The sequence below is a fragment of the Planococcus citri genome, chromosome 1 (assembly GCF_950023065.1).
Source record: "Planococcus citri chromosome 1, ihPlaCitr1.1, whole genome shotgun sequence".
In the NCBI taxonomy this organism is placed as follows: Eukaryota; Metazoa; Arthropoda; class Insecta; order Hemiptera; family Pseudococcidae; genus Planococcus; species Planococcus citri.
The window spans coordinates 84,213,915-84,229,297 of NC_088677.1; the positions used below are offsets into that span (position 1 = coordinate 84,213,915).

At 36.1% G+C, this 15,383-nt stretch overlaps 2 protein-coding genes across 3 annotated transcripts in view; one reads left to right on the forward strand and one right to left on the reverse strand.

The window, feature by feature from the left end:
* The window catches only part of uex (metal transporter uex), a 105,318-nt gene that overhangs the window by 82,525 nt on the left and 7,410 nt on the right, over positions 1-15,383 (reverse strand). For both annotated transcript variants that reach the window (XM_065354690.1, XM_065354698.1), the window contains exon 2: positions 14,811-15,057. In XM_065354690.1, coding sequence (XP_065210762.1) covers positions 14,811-15,057 — 247 coding nt within the window. The remainder of the gene's footprint in view (positions 1-14,810; positions 15,058-15,383) is intronic.
* LOC135838890 (uncharacterized) lies at positions 2,591-10,736 on the forward strand. Its single transcript, XM_065354713.1, has 2 exons — positions 2,591-3,484; positions 9,345-10,736. Exons 1-2 carry the CDS (start codon positions 3,331-3,333, stop codon positions 10,229-10,231), a joined length of 1,041 nt encoding a protein of 346 aa, XP_065210785.1. The 5' UTR covers positions 2,591-3,330; the 3' UTR covers positions 10,232-10,736.

Here is a 15,383-nt window from a genome sequence, read left to right on the forward strand (position 1 = left end):
AGTAATTTTGGTAATTTTTGATAATTATGGGTAATGTTTTGTAATTATTGGTAACTTTTGGTCATTTTTGGTATTGGTATTACAGGTAACTTTTGGTAATAACGAGTGAATTTTATTTTTGGTAATTACAAATATTTTATGGTAATTATGGGTAATTTTTCATTTTTGGCAATCACTGTGGTTGAGTGTAATTTTTTGGTAATTTTTCGCAACTGCAGGTAATTTTTGGTAATTATGGGTAACTTTTGGTAATTTTTGGTAATTACAAATATTTTCTGGCAATTTGATGGTTTTTCATTTTTAGCAATTGCTGTGATTGAGTGTAATTTTCGGTAATTTTTCGCAACTGCAGGTAATTTCTGGTAATTATGGGCAACTTTCGTTAATTTTTGGTAATTACAAATATTTTTTGGCAATTGGATAGTTTTTCATTTTTAGCAATATGTGTGAACTGCAGGTAATTTCTGGCAATTATGGGTAATTTTTGATACTTAGGGTACTTTTTTGGTAATTTGAGTAAGTTTAGATAATCAGAGTAAGTTTTCTTTCAGAAATTACAAGCAATGTTTTGATAACACTGAACAGTAATTTTGTGGCAAAGAGAATATGTCAAATAATTTTCGTGTAATTATGACTTTACGAGTCTTTTTGCGGTAATCAAATAACGAGTACTACTTAATTGATGTACTTGTAATCAGAAGTTATTCTCCGAAGACCATTAGTAGTTCTCAGGTTTAGGTATGAATGATCAATACTGTAGTAATTAAGAGTTATTTTACGGCAATTCCGAATCTACGAGTGACCGGTGAATTATTGGAATATGGTCCAGAAGGGTAATCTCTCCCCCCCTCCCGGGTCTTACCGATCACCATAACAAGATGTCGTACAAAATTCACTCAGCAAAGAGCACACCATGGGCCGAAATGCAAAACTCTGCACTTTGCTAAATGAATATTTCACGCTTGGCTTGGTAAACTCAGTCTGGAAGGCTACTATAAAATATTCAGAATTTCAAGTTTGTCTTTGTTGGCTTCTTCTGAAGAGAATTTTCCCTCCAGACATAATGATAGCAAGTAGCTCCAATTGTATAACAATGATTGATGGTGACTGTGGCTATTTTCACAATGGACATCCTGTTTGTAAGCTTTATTGTCGGCTGAAAGGACTACAAAGGAAGGAACCAAAGCAGGAAGTGAGGGAGGAAAGAGAGAGGAAGGTTGAATATTCTTTACACAACTGAAATTTGCAAGTATCTGGCTCGAAGAGTTCTCCATTTCAAAACCAAAATACCAGCTCTACCTATCTACAGTACATATGTGCCTATTGACAAGTTTGGCATAATTTTTACACACAAGCCTCGCTGTACATCAGATCACATCACAATTCACGATACCTGCACTAAACAACGCTCTTTTTCTCCTACACCAATACCAGCAAAATTTACATATACACGTTATCTCAACACAAATAAGTACTCGACAAGCGCAGTTGCCAGAATACCTATACCTACAAGTAAGGTATATAAGGTAACGAACCGTTATCTTAATTAGTTAAACAAATATGACTCATTGGAAATGGAAAGCTCGACAAAAAAGCTTTCTCGAAGAACGATATTAGGTGAGTTTTACAAACAAAACTGGGCCATAGGTTAGGTATCAAGTTCCAAAAGAACATTTCATAGAGAAGTTAAACTCAAAGGTCTAGGTACATACAATATATCTCTGGGTATTGACAGGAAATCCCATCCCCTATCATATTTACATGATGGCAAATGCATTTCGAGGATTTCTAACGTTAGTCATTATACCATAGTCCATATTAGAACAGTTCTTCGAAACAGTTCGCCATTCGCTTTACCAGCGACTATCAGCACATGCCATGGATCGCTCGCTACAGCTATTGAATGCTTATCAGTGTCATTATCACAGCTGAGCACGTTATCAACCACCTCTCCTCGATCCTCGCTGCGCTGATTCGGAAACAGAAACTATCCGCGTACACGGCGTATATGACGTCGTAATGTACTCGTACATTCGAGCTAGTCGGTACTCGGTAGGTTGGTCAGCCAGTCATCGTCGTCGTCGCCGTCGCCGTCATTCAGTCCGTCACCTCAACCAGCACCAGTAGTACCGAGTACGTAAACCAAAGAGGAGAACAAAGGTGAACTACGCGAGGGTGGACGCTGCTAGCGCTGGATGACCATCGCGGCCAGCGGGGGTATGCGGACCACGGCATCCGGAGAGTCGAGCAGGGTGTATTCTATAGGTTAAGCGACGACCGACGGTAGCAATAGCACCGTCGCATCGGCATCGACGAACCTAACCGTTTTTTCAGCTACTACGATGGCGTGGCGCCCCTCTGACACGATATCGTCGCCGACGCTCGACAGTCGACGGTGCGGCGGCGGCCAGGCCGTACCACACGCAACGTGGAACACCACCGATCGATTAGACCGAGCCCGCGACTTGTTCCGGTGGGACGACGGGGAGCGGCGGGGCGCCGCTCAGCGAGCGAACCGAGCAACTAACGCTACACTAGCTGCTAAGGCTACCAATCACGATGCATTACACAGTACACGTCCCATCTCGACTCTCGTCGCTCGTACTCTCTCTCTGAACGTCGCCGTCGCACCGGCACCGGCGACGGCGAGTGCAAGCGGTATTCGTCGTCGTCGTCGTCGCCGCTACGAAGCTAGAGCTTCGACTTCGGTACAGTCTACACAGCGCTTTTGTAGGTACCACAGTCGCAGTGGTATCGTGTAGTACGACCAGCAGCAGCGCCCCGTGTTCTGTGTACATACTCGACTACGACTTGGTGGTGTGTAGTGTGTACTTGTTGTAGGTATACTATACACAGTACAGTACTACAGACAGACTTTCGGAGCATTATTGTGTGTATTGTCCTCGTCGTGTGGTCGTCGCTACGTCGCTGCGTTCTGCCTGCCGCATTACATGTTGTGATAGTGTGAGTCCTCAGTTCTGTGTATGTATTGTTCCTCGCGTGCGCGTGTGTGTGTGTATGCGACCATATACACGTGTCAGTGTGTGTGTAGTGCGAGCGACGTTCTTCCAAGCTAAAAAGCTATCGCATTCGCAGTATCGTGCGTGAACCACTGAACCATTCGTCAGTCGTCTCGCTTGCTTCTCGGTGCTCGCTACTCGCTTTTCGTGCCATTCGTCAACGCATTTACTACGTTAATCCTTCGTCAGCTACCGATAGCTGTTCTGTGCGTGGTAGCTTACGAATACATATTTTCATCGCCCAAGTTGCCATCCGAGCTTTATCTTTCCGGTGTGATTCGTTGTGCAGTGTCCTGTTGCACCTTCGACCATGATAACCATCAACAATCCGAATACCACCGAACGTCTCATCCAAGAAGTACGAGCCAGACCTCCGCTATGGGATCAGAGGAACCTCAACTACCATAATCGTATCGTAGTCAACGCTCTATGGCAAGATATCGCCGATTCGCTCAAAGTAAACAGTACGTATCGCACGTCATTCGACAATTTTTCCATATTATCTATGCGACAGTTGGCTGTTGGTGTTTTTTTCGGCGCGTAAATAATGCGCGCGCTAGCATCTGCCGCGTGGTGTTATCATCGCATCCAAAGTGTTCAGGCGTTGGGTTGTGCTTGTGTGATGATTGTGAGGTGCGCCGCAAAAACCACATGTTGTATGGCTCATTTTCGTATACTACGTAGCATAGATTTTTCCTGTATAATTTCACGTCGCTCGGCTGCTCTTGCTCTTCTTCGTTTAGCGTCACCGTCAGCGTTTACCCATCTGCACGTGTAACCTTGCTTCGCTATATGTACCTATACATGTATATCGTTGTCATGATTCATCGACTCATCGTGTATAGCAGACAACGATTTTACACGATGATCTTTGATCTTTCTTCCATCTTCTGTCGCTATATCTGTCTGTACGTATCTCCTCCTTATCGTGTCGCTGGCTAAATCGGTGGGGTATTTTAAATCTGCAACGTGAAGCTGGTATTGTAAACGGAGTCACAACAACAACAACACGACTATCAGTCACCCATGTCAGCTGGTTATTTCAAAGCTCGCATACGACATAGGTACTCGCATTTATTCGTATTCGTATTGCTGCTCGCTCGAAGCCTGTAGCGTATACGTAGCTGGCGATGGCGTGGCGTGCGCACACGCACGAACGTTTATTAGCTTGCTCGCTTCGTCGCTCGCGGCTCGGGCTCGGGCTCGCTATACGACGTTAATGCGTACAAGTAACGAGTGGCTGACTGACTGATATCGCAGCATGCTGAAGGTACCACTACCTAGGTATGACCGTATATATATGAGTGTATTCGTGGTGTTAGCGTTAGGAATATCGTATCGTGTGGGCAGGTTCTACGTACACACAAAGTTATACATAGTCAGGTACAAGACGTACTATACTATGCGCTACACAGCAGCACAACCACAAATGTATGTATGTACATTACGATAAGTGCACCGAAAGCGGCGATACACCAGTCCCAGTCGTCATCGTGACGACAGTCGACAGTAATAGGTCTTTTCGGGCGACCTGCACACTACTGCACACGCTGCACAGTTTGACTAAAACGCAGAATCGGAGCAACCTGCACACTCTGCTGCGGGTTTTTCTCGCAGTGAAGTGTGCAAGGGGCGTCGCTTAACCGGTTTCAGCTGCACAGTTTGCAGAGTGTGCAGCGTGTGCAGGTCGCCCGAAAAGACCTAATGTTTCAACGTTAGTAGATGGGCAGGAGGCAGGAGGATCCGGCCACACTAATGAGCAGCCAGGCGTTCATTCAGAAACAGATACCTACGGTATCATGTGTGTACGATGAACGATATGCTCGCATGATCCAACTTGTCTGGCTTGTCAGCAGTTACCAGCCGGTGTCCTGCTGGTGGTGATTTTGCTATCAGAGATGTAGGAGGTGGCTTCCTCTATTGTGGGATTGTGATCTGGCTGTGCAGGGTTCAGGATGAGGTTGCTCAGGCGGGGGTTTCCGAGAAATCAAACAGTGGTCCCTTCACTCTGTGTCAGTTTGACTTTTTTTGACCTTACGTTTTTCAATTTCGGTCAATCATCTTCCATAAAAACAAGTCATCAAAATTTTTCTTCTTTCTGTTGTTGAAAATTGGTCCACGTGGTGGTGATGAGAGGGAGGGAGGGGTGTTAAAGGGTTTCGTATTTGTTTCAGCCCTCTAGCGCATTTCTCAAGGATGTCTAACCCTCTAACAATAACAAAACTCCCAGACAAAAAAATCAAGACTTTTTCATGACCTATTTTCACACTTTTATCGCATGAAAATTACCCCCCCCCCCCGCCCCCTTCCAAAAAAAATCAACTTGAAACTGCGAGGAAATTTTCTTTTAATTTGCAGGCGAATTGATATTTCAGTTTTTTCATTTTTCTGATTTTTGAACAAATTTTCCATTTTTTCATTTCTTTGAATTTTGAACAAATTTTTCATTTTTCATTTTATGGGCTTTTTAGAAAATTTTCAAGTGTGTTTCGAGCAAAATTCATGACTTTCATGACTGTTGGACGCCCTGTTTTCTGAGCCCCAAAATCCAGCTGGTGGTGATTTTGTTATCAGAGGTGTAGGAGGTGGTTTCCATTATTGTGAGATTGTGTCCTGGCTGTACAGGGTTCAGGGCGAGGGTGCTCAAATGTTCAGGCAGGGTTTTTCGAGTAATCGAATAGTAGTCCTGTCACTCTGTATCAGGTTGGCTTCTTTTGACCATACGGTTTTCAATTTTGGTCAATTTTCTTGCATGAAAACAAGTCACTGGCATTTTTTCATTTCTGGCTCCTTCTGTACTTGAAAACTGGTCCACGTAGCGGGGGGGGGGGGGTGGGAGATAAAAAGGGTTTCGTGTACTTGTTTCAGTCCTCTAGCGCACTTCTCCAGGGTGTCTTGACAAAACTCCCAGACTCCCAGACAAAAAAATCAAGACCTTTCTCATGACCCAATTTCCACATTTTTACCGCATGAAAATACCCCCCCCCCAAGAAAAAATTAAATTGAAACTGCGATGAATTTTTTTTTAATTTGCAGGCAAGCAGGTATTTCAGTTTATTCATTTTTCTGATTTTTTGAACAAATTTTCTATTTTTTTCATTTCTCTGATTTTTGAACAAAATTTTTATTTTTTCATTATATTTCTCATTTTATGGGATTTTTTGAAAATTTTCAAAAGTGTGTTTCGAGCAAAATTCGCGACTTTCATGACTGTTGGACAACCTGTTTTCTAAGCCCCAAAATCAACAGCCAGATTTTCAAATCGCACCACCTAAAGTTGTTAATTTTATGGGGGGGGGGAGGAGGAGGGGGAGGCTCCGAAAAATTTAAGCTCAACTCAATTTTTCAAGTCGTCCCGAGAAGCCTTTCTGTAAAAAATTCTCAAAAAAATGAATCTCCAAAATTAAAATGTTGGATTTGGGACATTTTCATCAGAAAAGCACTTTTAAAGTATCTAGGTTTAACCCCCCCCCCGTTTCTTACACAATGTACTGAAAAAATATACTCAACTTAGACACTCTCAAGGAACAAAAAAATCTGAAAAATTGACATTTTTACCTATTGACATTTTAATTTCTTGATTTGTCCAATTTTTACCATAGAAAATGATTTTCAATAGTTTTGATACCCCTTCTCCCCCCCCCCACCGCCAACACCACGCATGATAAAAAAAAATTGAAACCGAACGTCGGTTAAAAGAAGATGCGACAAAGTTGAAATTTTCATTGTTTTTCATTCTAAATTCTAATCCTGGAATTTGGTCTATTTTCCTCAGAACAACAATCTGTGGGTAACAGTTCTGTTTTCCTTTTCCCTTTTGATGATAAAAAAGTGAAGCTAGAACCCTCCTGAATTTCTGAAAACAATATTGGGAGTTTTAGAATTCTGACATAGAAATTGAAAATTAAACCAATTTTTTACTGATTCCAACTTGTTTCAATTTTTTTATGTTGAGGGTTCTTGTGTAAAAGTACAAACATTGCAAGAGACCAAGCAAGGTTCTTGAGAAATGTTGTTTTTAAAACAGAAAAGTTTTGACTAAAAATGACAAATTTTCAGAGATTCTGATTTTTTTGATCTTTTTTTTTGTGGAACTTTTGGAGCCCAGAGTTGATATTTCTTGAAGGTCTAGTGAAGATTTTTTTGAAGGAACGAGGAGGGGAGGGAAGGGGAGGGTAAGTGAGGGGAGCATTTTTAATGAGATTTTCCCGGAAATGAAACATTCAAAAAAGTTGTCTCAAGGACCGAGAGAGGTTTTTATTGAAAAGTGGGAGGTTACCTAGAAGAATTCTGACACATAAGTAAATGGGAAATTTACAAAAATTTTCTAAAAATTTCAAATTTTTATTTAGTTACTCTATTTTTTCAAACTTTTAGGGGCCTCTAAGTATTATGGAATTTTAAAGTTTTTCGGAGATTTCAATTTTTGATTTTTGTCAATTTGTTCGAACATTTGGGGACTATCGAGGGAGGTTTTTTCTTGAAAAGATGATTAGCTACTTTGAAATAATCATGACCAGAAATGAAAATTTTTGGAAAACTCTTCGCAGACTTGATTCAATTTTTTTTAAACAGGTTGGGAGGAAGGCTCCATATAAGAGGGCCAACATTCTTTGTTTGTTGTTGTTGTTTGCTTGTTTGGTTTTTTAAGACAGAAATGGAAAATTGTTGAATAAATTGAGTTTTTTAAAATTATAATTGAAGGAGGGGGGGGGGGTCTTCCGTCAAGACTTTTTTGGACTTAGGGAAAATCAGGAAAAAATTATTTCTACATGAAATCCAACAATGCTGTTGAGGAGCAATAAGGAGAAACTTGAAAATCAGAGTTCCACCCAAATCGAAAATATGTACTAAAAAGTTTGCAAAATTTTTCTGATTACTTAACAATTTTTTCAATTTTTAGCTTGATTGAAATTTTTTAGAATTTCTCCCCCCCCCCCAACCTCTCTCTTAAATTTGAGTGTTATTTATCGTTTTGTACAAATTTTGAAATTAATATTTCCTCAAAGTCAATTTACTGTTGTAAATTTTTTTTTTTCATTTTTCATAATATATTTACAACTCTTTGTCGCCGAACAAACCAATTTCAGAAGTCAAAAATCAAACCACATTATTTTTTTTTTTTTCATAACTAAGTATTGCATATTTGTAGTGACTTCGTGACTTCTATTACTTTTTTCTATACAAAGTCTATTTTTGAGCAACAATTCCTTCTGCAGAGTTGAAAAAAAAAATGAATTCATTTTTCAATTTTGATTTCCTCGTTCAAGACTGGCGATTCTGATTTTCTGATATCTTGATTGCAATCATTACTCACTCAAATTCCTTGATCACTGAATAAAAATTAAATAACTGAATTGAAAAAAATTAACATTTAACTTACTAAATATTTTTGTGGAGTATGTTTAGTATTGTAATGAAATGATTAAAAAGGCTAATCCTTGTTCCCCACGAGTTTTATTTCCAAGACAGGGACAAATTTTGTGGTCAGTTTTGTCAATTTACTTCTCGCACTCGCAGTGAGGACCAGAAAACTTGAGAATTTAGATAAGCCCCCCAAAAAAAATATTTAGATATTTACACTCTATTTTTTTTTTGTTATCGAGATTATGATCAGTTGATCACCTTTCCCAAGCACGTATCTTGAGTTTTTTTTCCTTTACTTACGCCTCTCCACTGAAAATTGTTTATTTTTTCAGAATGTTGACCTTCATTTGGAGGAGGGGGGGGGGTGAATTAGGAAACCATTTCAGGACAGAGTTGGGTAGAAAAAAATAAGGCCAAAACCTGAATTTATTCTCTTCAAAAACTTTTTACGAGTTGATATACGACATATATCTACATACATTTTCTCGATATTTTAAACCGCAATGGTTACGAAATCGTCGATATTACGAGTTCGCTGTCAACAATTAGTGGTTTTTTAAATTTCTAGGTGGTTAAACAGCATTAAAAAAACCTAAACGAAACCGAAGCCCGAGTTGAAATGACTGGGAGTGGTTCTGTTGCTTTGAAAATACTCGTCAACCGAGAAAACTTATTTGACTATAGCTATTACCATTCATATTTCTTAACTTATTCAGAGCCTAAATCATCACAACCATTAAAAAATCCAAGTCCCATAATTTTTAATTTTCATGTTTCAATAAATGAAGCCACTGATCGATCAAAGCCCCCCCCCCCTCTAAAAACAGACGCTGTTGATGTTGCATGATCAACAACTTTCAGCGAATTAAATTTTTAACTTATCTCGTTTGCTTCCATTTCTCCATTTCACTCTTCCCAAAACCTGACTAACCCAATTTTCGTATTTTATTTCCACAGAAGAAACAGTCAAAGTGAAATGGAAAGGACTACGAGACACGTATCGTCGCGAGCTGAAAAAACAACGCAGCCTGGCCATCACAAACGGAGGCACCGATAACGCCAAAGACCCATCTTGGACACACTACAGCTCGATGAATTTCCTACGCGAGTACATGGGCAGCAACAACAACAACCACAGCGATATTCTCCAATTCCCGGGCTGGACTACCGACGACACCGTCAACGAAGAAATCTCACCCACCGAAGAAGCCTTTAATTCGTTCGTATCGTCGGCGAACATAATGGACGTAATCATCAACAGCAAAGAACCCATTGAATCGGGCGAATCATCCATCACAGACGACGAAGCCGATCAATCCGAACAGGTGAAATCTGAACCCAGATCTTCTCCACCACCACCACCTGCACCTCATCCTCATCCTTCTTCGGTAATTGTCGATGAAAAACCGCATTTATCTCCGTCGTCGTCGCCAGTTTGCAATAATAACGAAGTGCAAGATAACGACGATACCAGAACGCCGAAAAATCCATCCAAAAAGGCACCCTGCGTATCCAAAGCTAACAAAAGACCAGCCAAAGAGGTTCGTTTTCGGTCCAAGTTACGTAAAAAAGGCACCAAAGTGATACACAACGGGATCTCATCGACTACTGCGACAGTTTCCAGTCCAAAAATACATAATGGATTAACTCCTCAAGACGATTCCGACGACGATCTGTATTTCTTCAAGAGTCTTATTCCTTACGTTAAAGCTTTACCGGCTACGAGAAAGTTATGCTTGAGGTCTGAAATTCATAACTTGGTATTGAGGGAAATTATGACCGAGTGTAGTTCTAATCATACCGTAATTCCTTTGGAACACGTTAGCGTCGGATTAAACGCTTAGAAATCGAAGCGACGATGACCTTTGCAAGAGCTGTGTTTCCTTTTTTATAGTACTTACGTAAGTTAATCGTTTCGTGTTTCCTTTTTTTTTTATTTTTTAGTTCTTTACGAGTATATGTTAAGTTTCCTACCTCTTTAATTTTCTCCGCGTCTTTATTCCGTAGCGTTGAATTTTAACGATGAATTTTTTTTAGTGATACGACTTTCCAAATTGACGATTAAGATTAAGATACTAATGTAAGAAGAAGGAGAATTTTTTCCTTTTAATTGATCGAGTTTTTGTTTTGTAAATATTGATTTTTTTTCTGTTTTCGTAAATTAGGTATAAAATTTCTGTGATAATTTTCACGATGTGGCCATTACGCTACCTTTGAGTTTATTTCCTATCGAGTTTTTTTCTTTAAATATAGGTTTAATTATTATTATTGTAAGTGTGTCGTTTGGGTTACATATTACTATGTGTTTTATGAGAAATAATACAATAAATTGACGATTTATTTGACGTACGTTGATTTCTACGTTGTTTTATTTTTATTCTGCGAGCAAACCGCAATTTTATTAAATCACTGACATTATAATATTGAAAATTTGGCTAAAAAAATCCAGCATTATTAGTTGAAAAATTATTAAAAGTTCATTTCGTCCTGATTTATTGTTCAAAACGAATTGGACACCGGACAGAAACACTCTCAACTGTTCAGATTACTCCTGAATCTCAAGTGCATTTTTTGAAGAGTAAGACAGGTCGAAAAATCATCTTCAGGAAACAGAAAAGGTTTCTGAAAATTATTAATGTGGATTGTGGAAGTGGGCTCAAAAATATCTCGAATCAATAAGTAAATTTAAAAAAAATAATAATTTCAAAGACAGGGAGAGGATAATGAATGGAACATTTTAAAGTTTGAATGAAAAATAAAAAATCATTACTTTAACAATTTTGACCAAAAAAAAAAAAAAAAAAAAAAAAAAACTATCTTTGGCAGAATCTGTTTTTAAGTATCAATTTCTGGAGAAGAGAGAGAAGGGAAAACGTCTTCAGATAAAAAATTTTTAAAATTTTCAATCAAAAATTATTCTACACCAAAAATAAAAATATTCGTTTAAAAAAATTTCAAAATTCTGAAATAAAGGAGGCAGAAAATTTTCAATTTTTAATTTTTAAGAGCTGAAAAAAATTCAAAAAAGTTCTTTTAAAACTCAGAAAAATTTCATAGTTTGGCTAAAAATTGAAAAAGAGTAAGACTTCAAGGCAATTTTTGTCGAAAGCAGAACTTGATTTTTAGAGGAAGTTGAAATTTTTACAGATCAAAATTGATTTATTTTTTAGAAAATCTGAAAAAAAAATTCAAAAAAAAGGTCATCATGATTAATGAAATATTCCAAAATTGAATAAAAAAATGAAATGCGAAAAAAAACAAAAAAAAATCAGCCGTCAGGATTTCAACAGAAAATTTGTTCAATAATTTTGAATAGGAAAAATGCATATTCAAAATTTTCACTTTTTCATTTTTAAGAGCTTAAAAAGATTCAAAAAAGTTACATGTATTTTAAAACTCAGAAAAATTTCATAGTCTGGCTAAAAATTGAAAAAGAGTAAGGCTTCAAGGAAATTTTTGTCGAAATCAGAACTTGAATTTGAGAGGAAGTTGAAATTTTTACAGATCAAAGTTGATTTATTTTTTAGAAAATCTGAAAAAAAAAATTCAAAAAAAAGGTCATCATGATTAATAAAATATTCCAAAATTGGGTAAAAATTAAATTTGAAAAAAAAAACAAAAAAGTCAGCCGCCAGGATTTCAACAGAAAATTTTTTCAATAATTTTGAATAGGAAAAATGCATATTCAAAATTTTCAATTTTTCATTTTTAAGAGCTGAAAAATATTCAAAAAATCATTTTAAAAATCAGAAAAATTTCATAGTTTGGCTAAAAAATGAAAAAGAGTAAGACTTCAAGGAAATTTTTGTCGAAAGTAGAACTTGATTTTTGAAATGAGGGAATGTTGAAATTTTTACGGATCAAAAGTTGATCAATTTTTTAGAAAATCTGAAAAAAAATTTCAAAAAAAGTGTCATATTAATGAAAAATTCCAAAATTGGATAAAAAAAAATGAAAAATAACATTCCTTTTGACAATTAAAAGCACCCAACAAAAAAAAAAATGTTTGCAAAATATGAAGGGCTCAATTTTTAAAAAGAGTCAAAGTCAAATTTTTTTCGGATAGTTTCTTAAAAATTATTTTTAATAAAAGGTGAAAAAATGTGAAATTCTAACAACAAAGTGAAAGATGAATGAAAAATTCTGAAATGTTATCAAAAAATTACCAAAAAAAAAGCAACAAGGTTTTCAATAATTTTGGCAAACAACTTTCAGCAGATCATCTCTTCAAACATCGACTTTTCCATTGAAGGGAGGAAGGGGGGGGGGGGGTCAAAATTTTTCGAATCAAAAAAAGTTCTGTTTTTAAACAAAGCTGGAAGAATATTGAAAACAAAAAACAAAAAAAATCAGCCATCAAAATTTCAACAGAAAATTTTTCCAAAAATTTTGAATAGAGAAAATGTGTATTAAAAATTCTTATGTAATTGTTCATTTTCAAGAGCTGAAAAACATTCAAAAAATTATTTCACAACTCAGAAAAATTTCCTAGTTTGACTGAAAAGTGAAAAAGAGTAGTACTTACTTCAAGGAAATTTTTGTCGAAAGCAGAACTTGATTTTGAGAGGAAGTTGAAATTTTTACGAATCAAAATATAATTCAAAATATGAAAAAAATAAGAGGTCATGATTTATGAAATATTCCAAAATTGAGTAAAAAAAAAACAGAAAAATAACATGACTTTTTAACAATTTTTTGCAAAGTGCAGGGCTCAATTTTTAAAAGGAGTCACAGTCAATCATTTTTCGGATCATTTTACAAAATTATTTTTAATGAAAGGTGAAAAAAATGTGAAATTCTAACAACAAAGGAAAAGATGAATGAAAAAATCAGAAATTTTATCAAAAAATTATCAAAAAAAAAAAACAGGGTTTTTAATAACTTTGGAAAACGACGCTCAGCAGATTATCTCTTCAATCATTGACTTTTCCATTGAAGGGGGTGGGGGGGGGAGGAGGATCAAAATTTTTTGAGTCAAAAAAAGGTTTGTTTTTCTAAAAAGCGACAAGAATATTGAAAAATTCAATTTTAAAATTCTGAACGAAAAAAAAGATGCATAAAAAATTCAAAAGTTTGTTTCAAAAATGAAAATTTTGAGAAATTTCATAAGTTTTTGGTGATTTCAGATTTGTAATGTTTTTGTGCTTTCAACAGATTCCAACGACTTTTTATGCAATTTCTGCTACATTTTCTCTAATTCTGCTGAAATTCCATCAAATGTCGATGATTTTCAATGATTTCAATGTTTCGTTTATGGTTTTAAAGTCTTTCAACAGGTTTTTGACAATATTTGTATGCAAGTTCCTCTAAATTCTGCTTAAGACTGAAGTTTTTACAGTTTTTTTTTTTTTTTTAGGTGATTTTCAATGATTATGGTGGCTGTTTTTTTCATCATTTTGACTCGTTTTCAACTTTTTTTATGCGATTGTCCATTTCTTTAAAATGAGGTCATTTTCATTAACCCTATTTTTTCACGTGTTTTTTTTAATCTTTTTGAGATACCTATGTTTTTAGCTCTACGCGATTTTCGCCAAATTTGATAGACATTTTTTCTGTTTTTGGATATTTTCAGTATTTTAATGCTTCAATATTCTGTTTAAAGAGGTTTCAACTTTTCTAAAAAAAATGCAGTTTTTGGTAAACGTTGTCAAATTTTATTGAAATTTCATCATGTTTTGTTGAATCGCAGAGATTTTAATGCTACATTCGTACTTTAAAGGGATAATTAACAATGTCTTACATAATTTTTGCAACAATGTGTCCCTTTTCACTAATATTTAAATCATTTTTTGATAATTTTCAGGGACTTGAATGCTTCTTTTGTGTTTTTTTAATAGCTTCAACACAATTTTAGCAATGTTTTTCGCAAGTTTTATCAAATTCCACCTCAGATGTTACTGAAATTTCACTGTTTTTTTTTTTTTTTTTTTTTTTGTTTTCAACATTTTTATTTGTGCAATTATTGCCAAATTTTACTAAAATTTCACCAGTTTTTGTTGCTTTTCTGTATTTTTATTAAATTTATTTAAGATGTCGAATTTTACTGAAATTTTATCATATTTTTGGTAGGTTTTCAGCAATTTTTAGATTCCCCCCCTCCCAAGAAAACAGGCAAATGAGGCAATTGGCCTTGGACTTTTATTTCCTAAATGGTCCCAAAAAATAGGACCTGAGATAAATAACGAACTATCAATTGATAGATGTGCTAAACTTACAAAATTCATTGAAAAATTACAATTTTTACATTCTTTTTGAATAAACCATGACCTTAATTTGGTCAAAAGTTGATTATTCTAAAGAGATGATGAGTCAAAGCAACACTTTCTCAAGACTAGTTCAGTTCTCACAAACGTTTGCAAATTTAATATATTATATAGAGCTAAATTATTTGTCGGTTCAATTTTCAAAATCGACTCATCATACCTTGGTTTTATCGCCGGTAATGTATTCGCACTCGGATCCATATTCGCCTTTCTGTTCGGTCCAAACGAATATCGTATCTTCAGTCCAACCTGATCCGAATAATCGATAAGTGGCTTCAGAGCCGACCAATAAGGTTGGCTCACCGCCTCCATCATCATCGTACAGAGCAGGCGGCGTCGAAGATTCCAATAACACTCCATAAATCGTCACGTTCGAACTGGCGTCAACATCACGTCGAATTCGTTCCCTAAGCAACAAATAAACATACATTATTATTTACGTTTAGCTCACAAGTAGATACAATAATGTATTCTTATGAAGTTATGATCTTAATATATACGTGTATCGTTTTGCGATTGTATTTCGTGGTAAAATATCATAAACATTAGGACATTACTTCGAATGATAAATACGATAGTAAGTAATCGATACACAGACCTGGTCCTCAATTTTAAAATTGACAAGTATTATGTAAAAAAGAACACTAATTTCGCTACTTAAAATTTAACGCAGCTCATTACTAGCTGGTTACTAAATGGTCCCAAATGACGTATTGGTAATTCGAGACCTTTT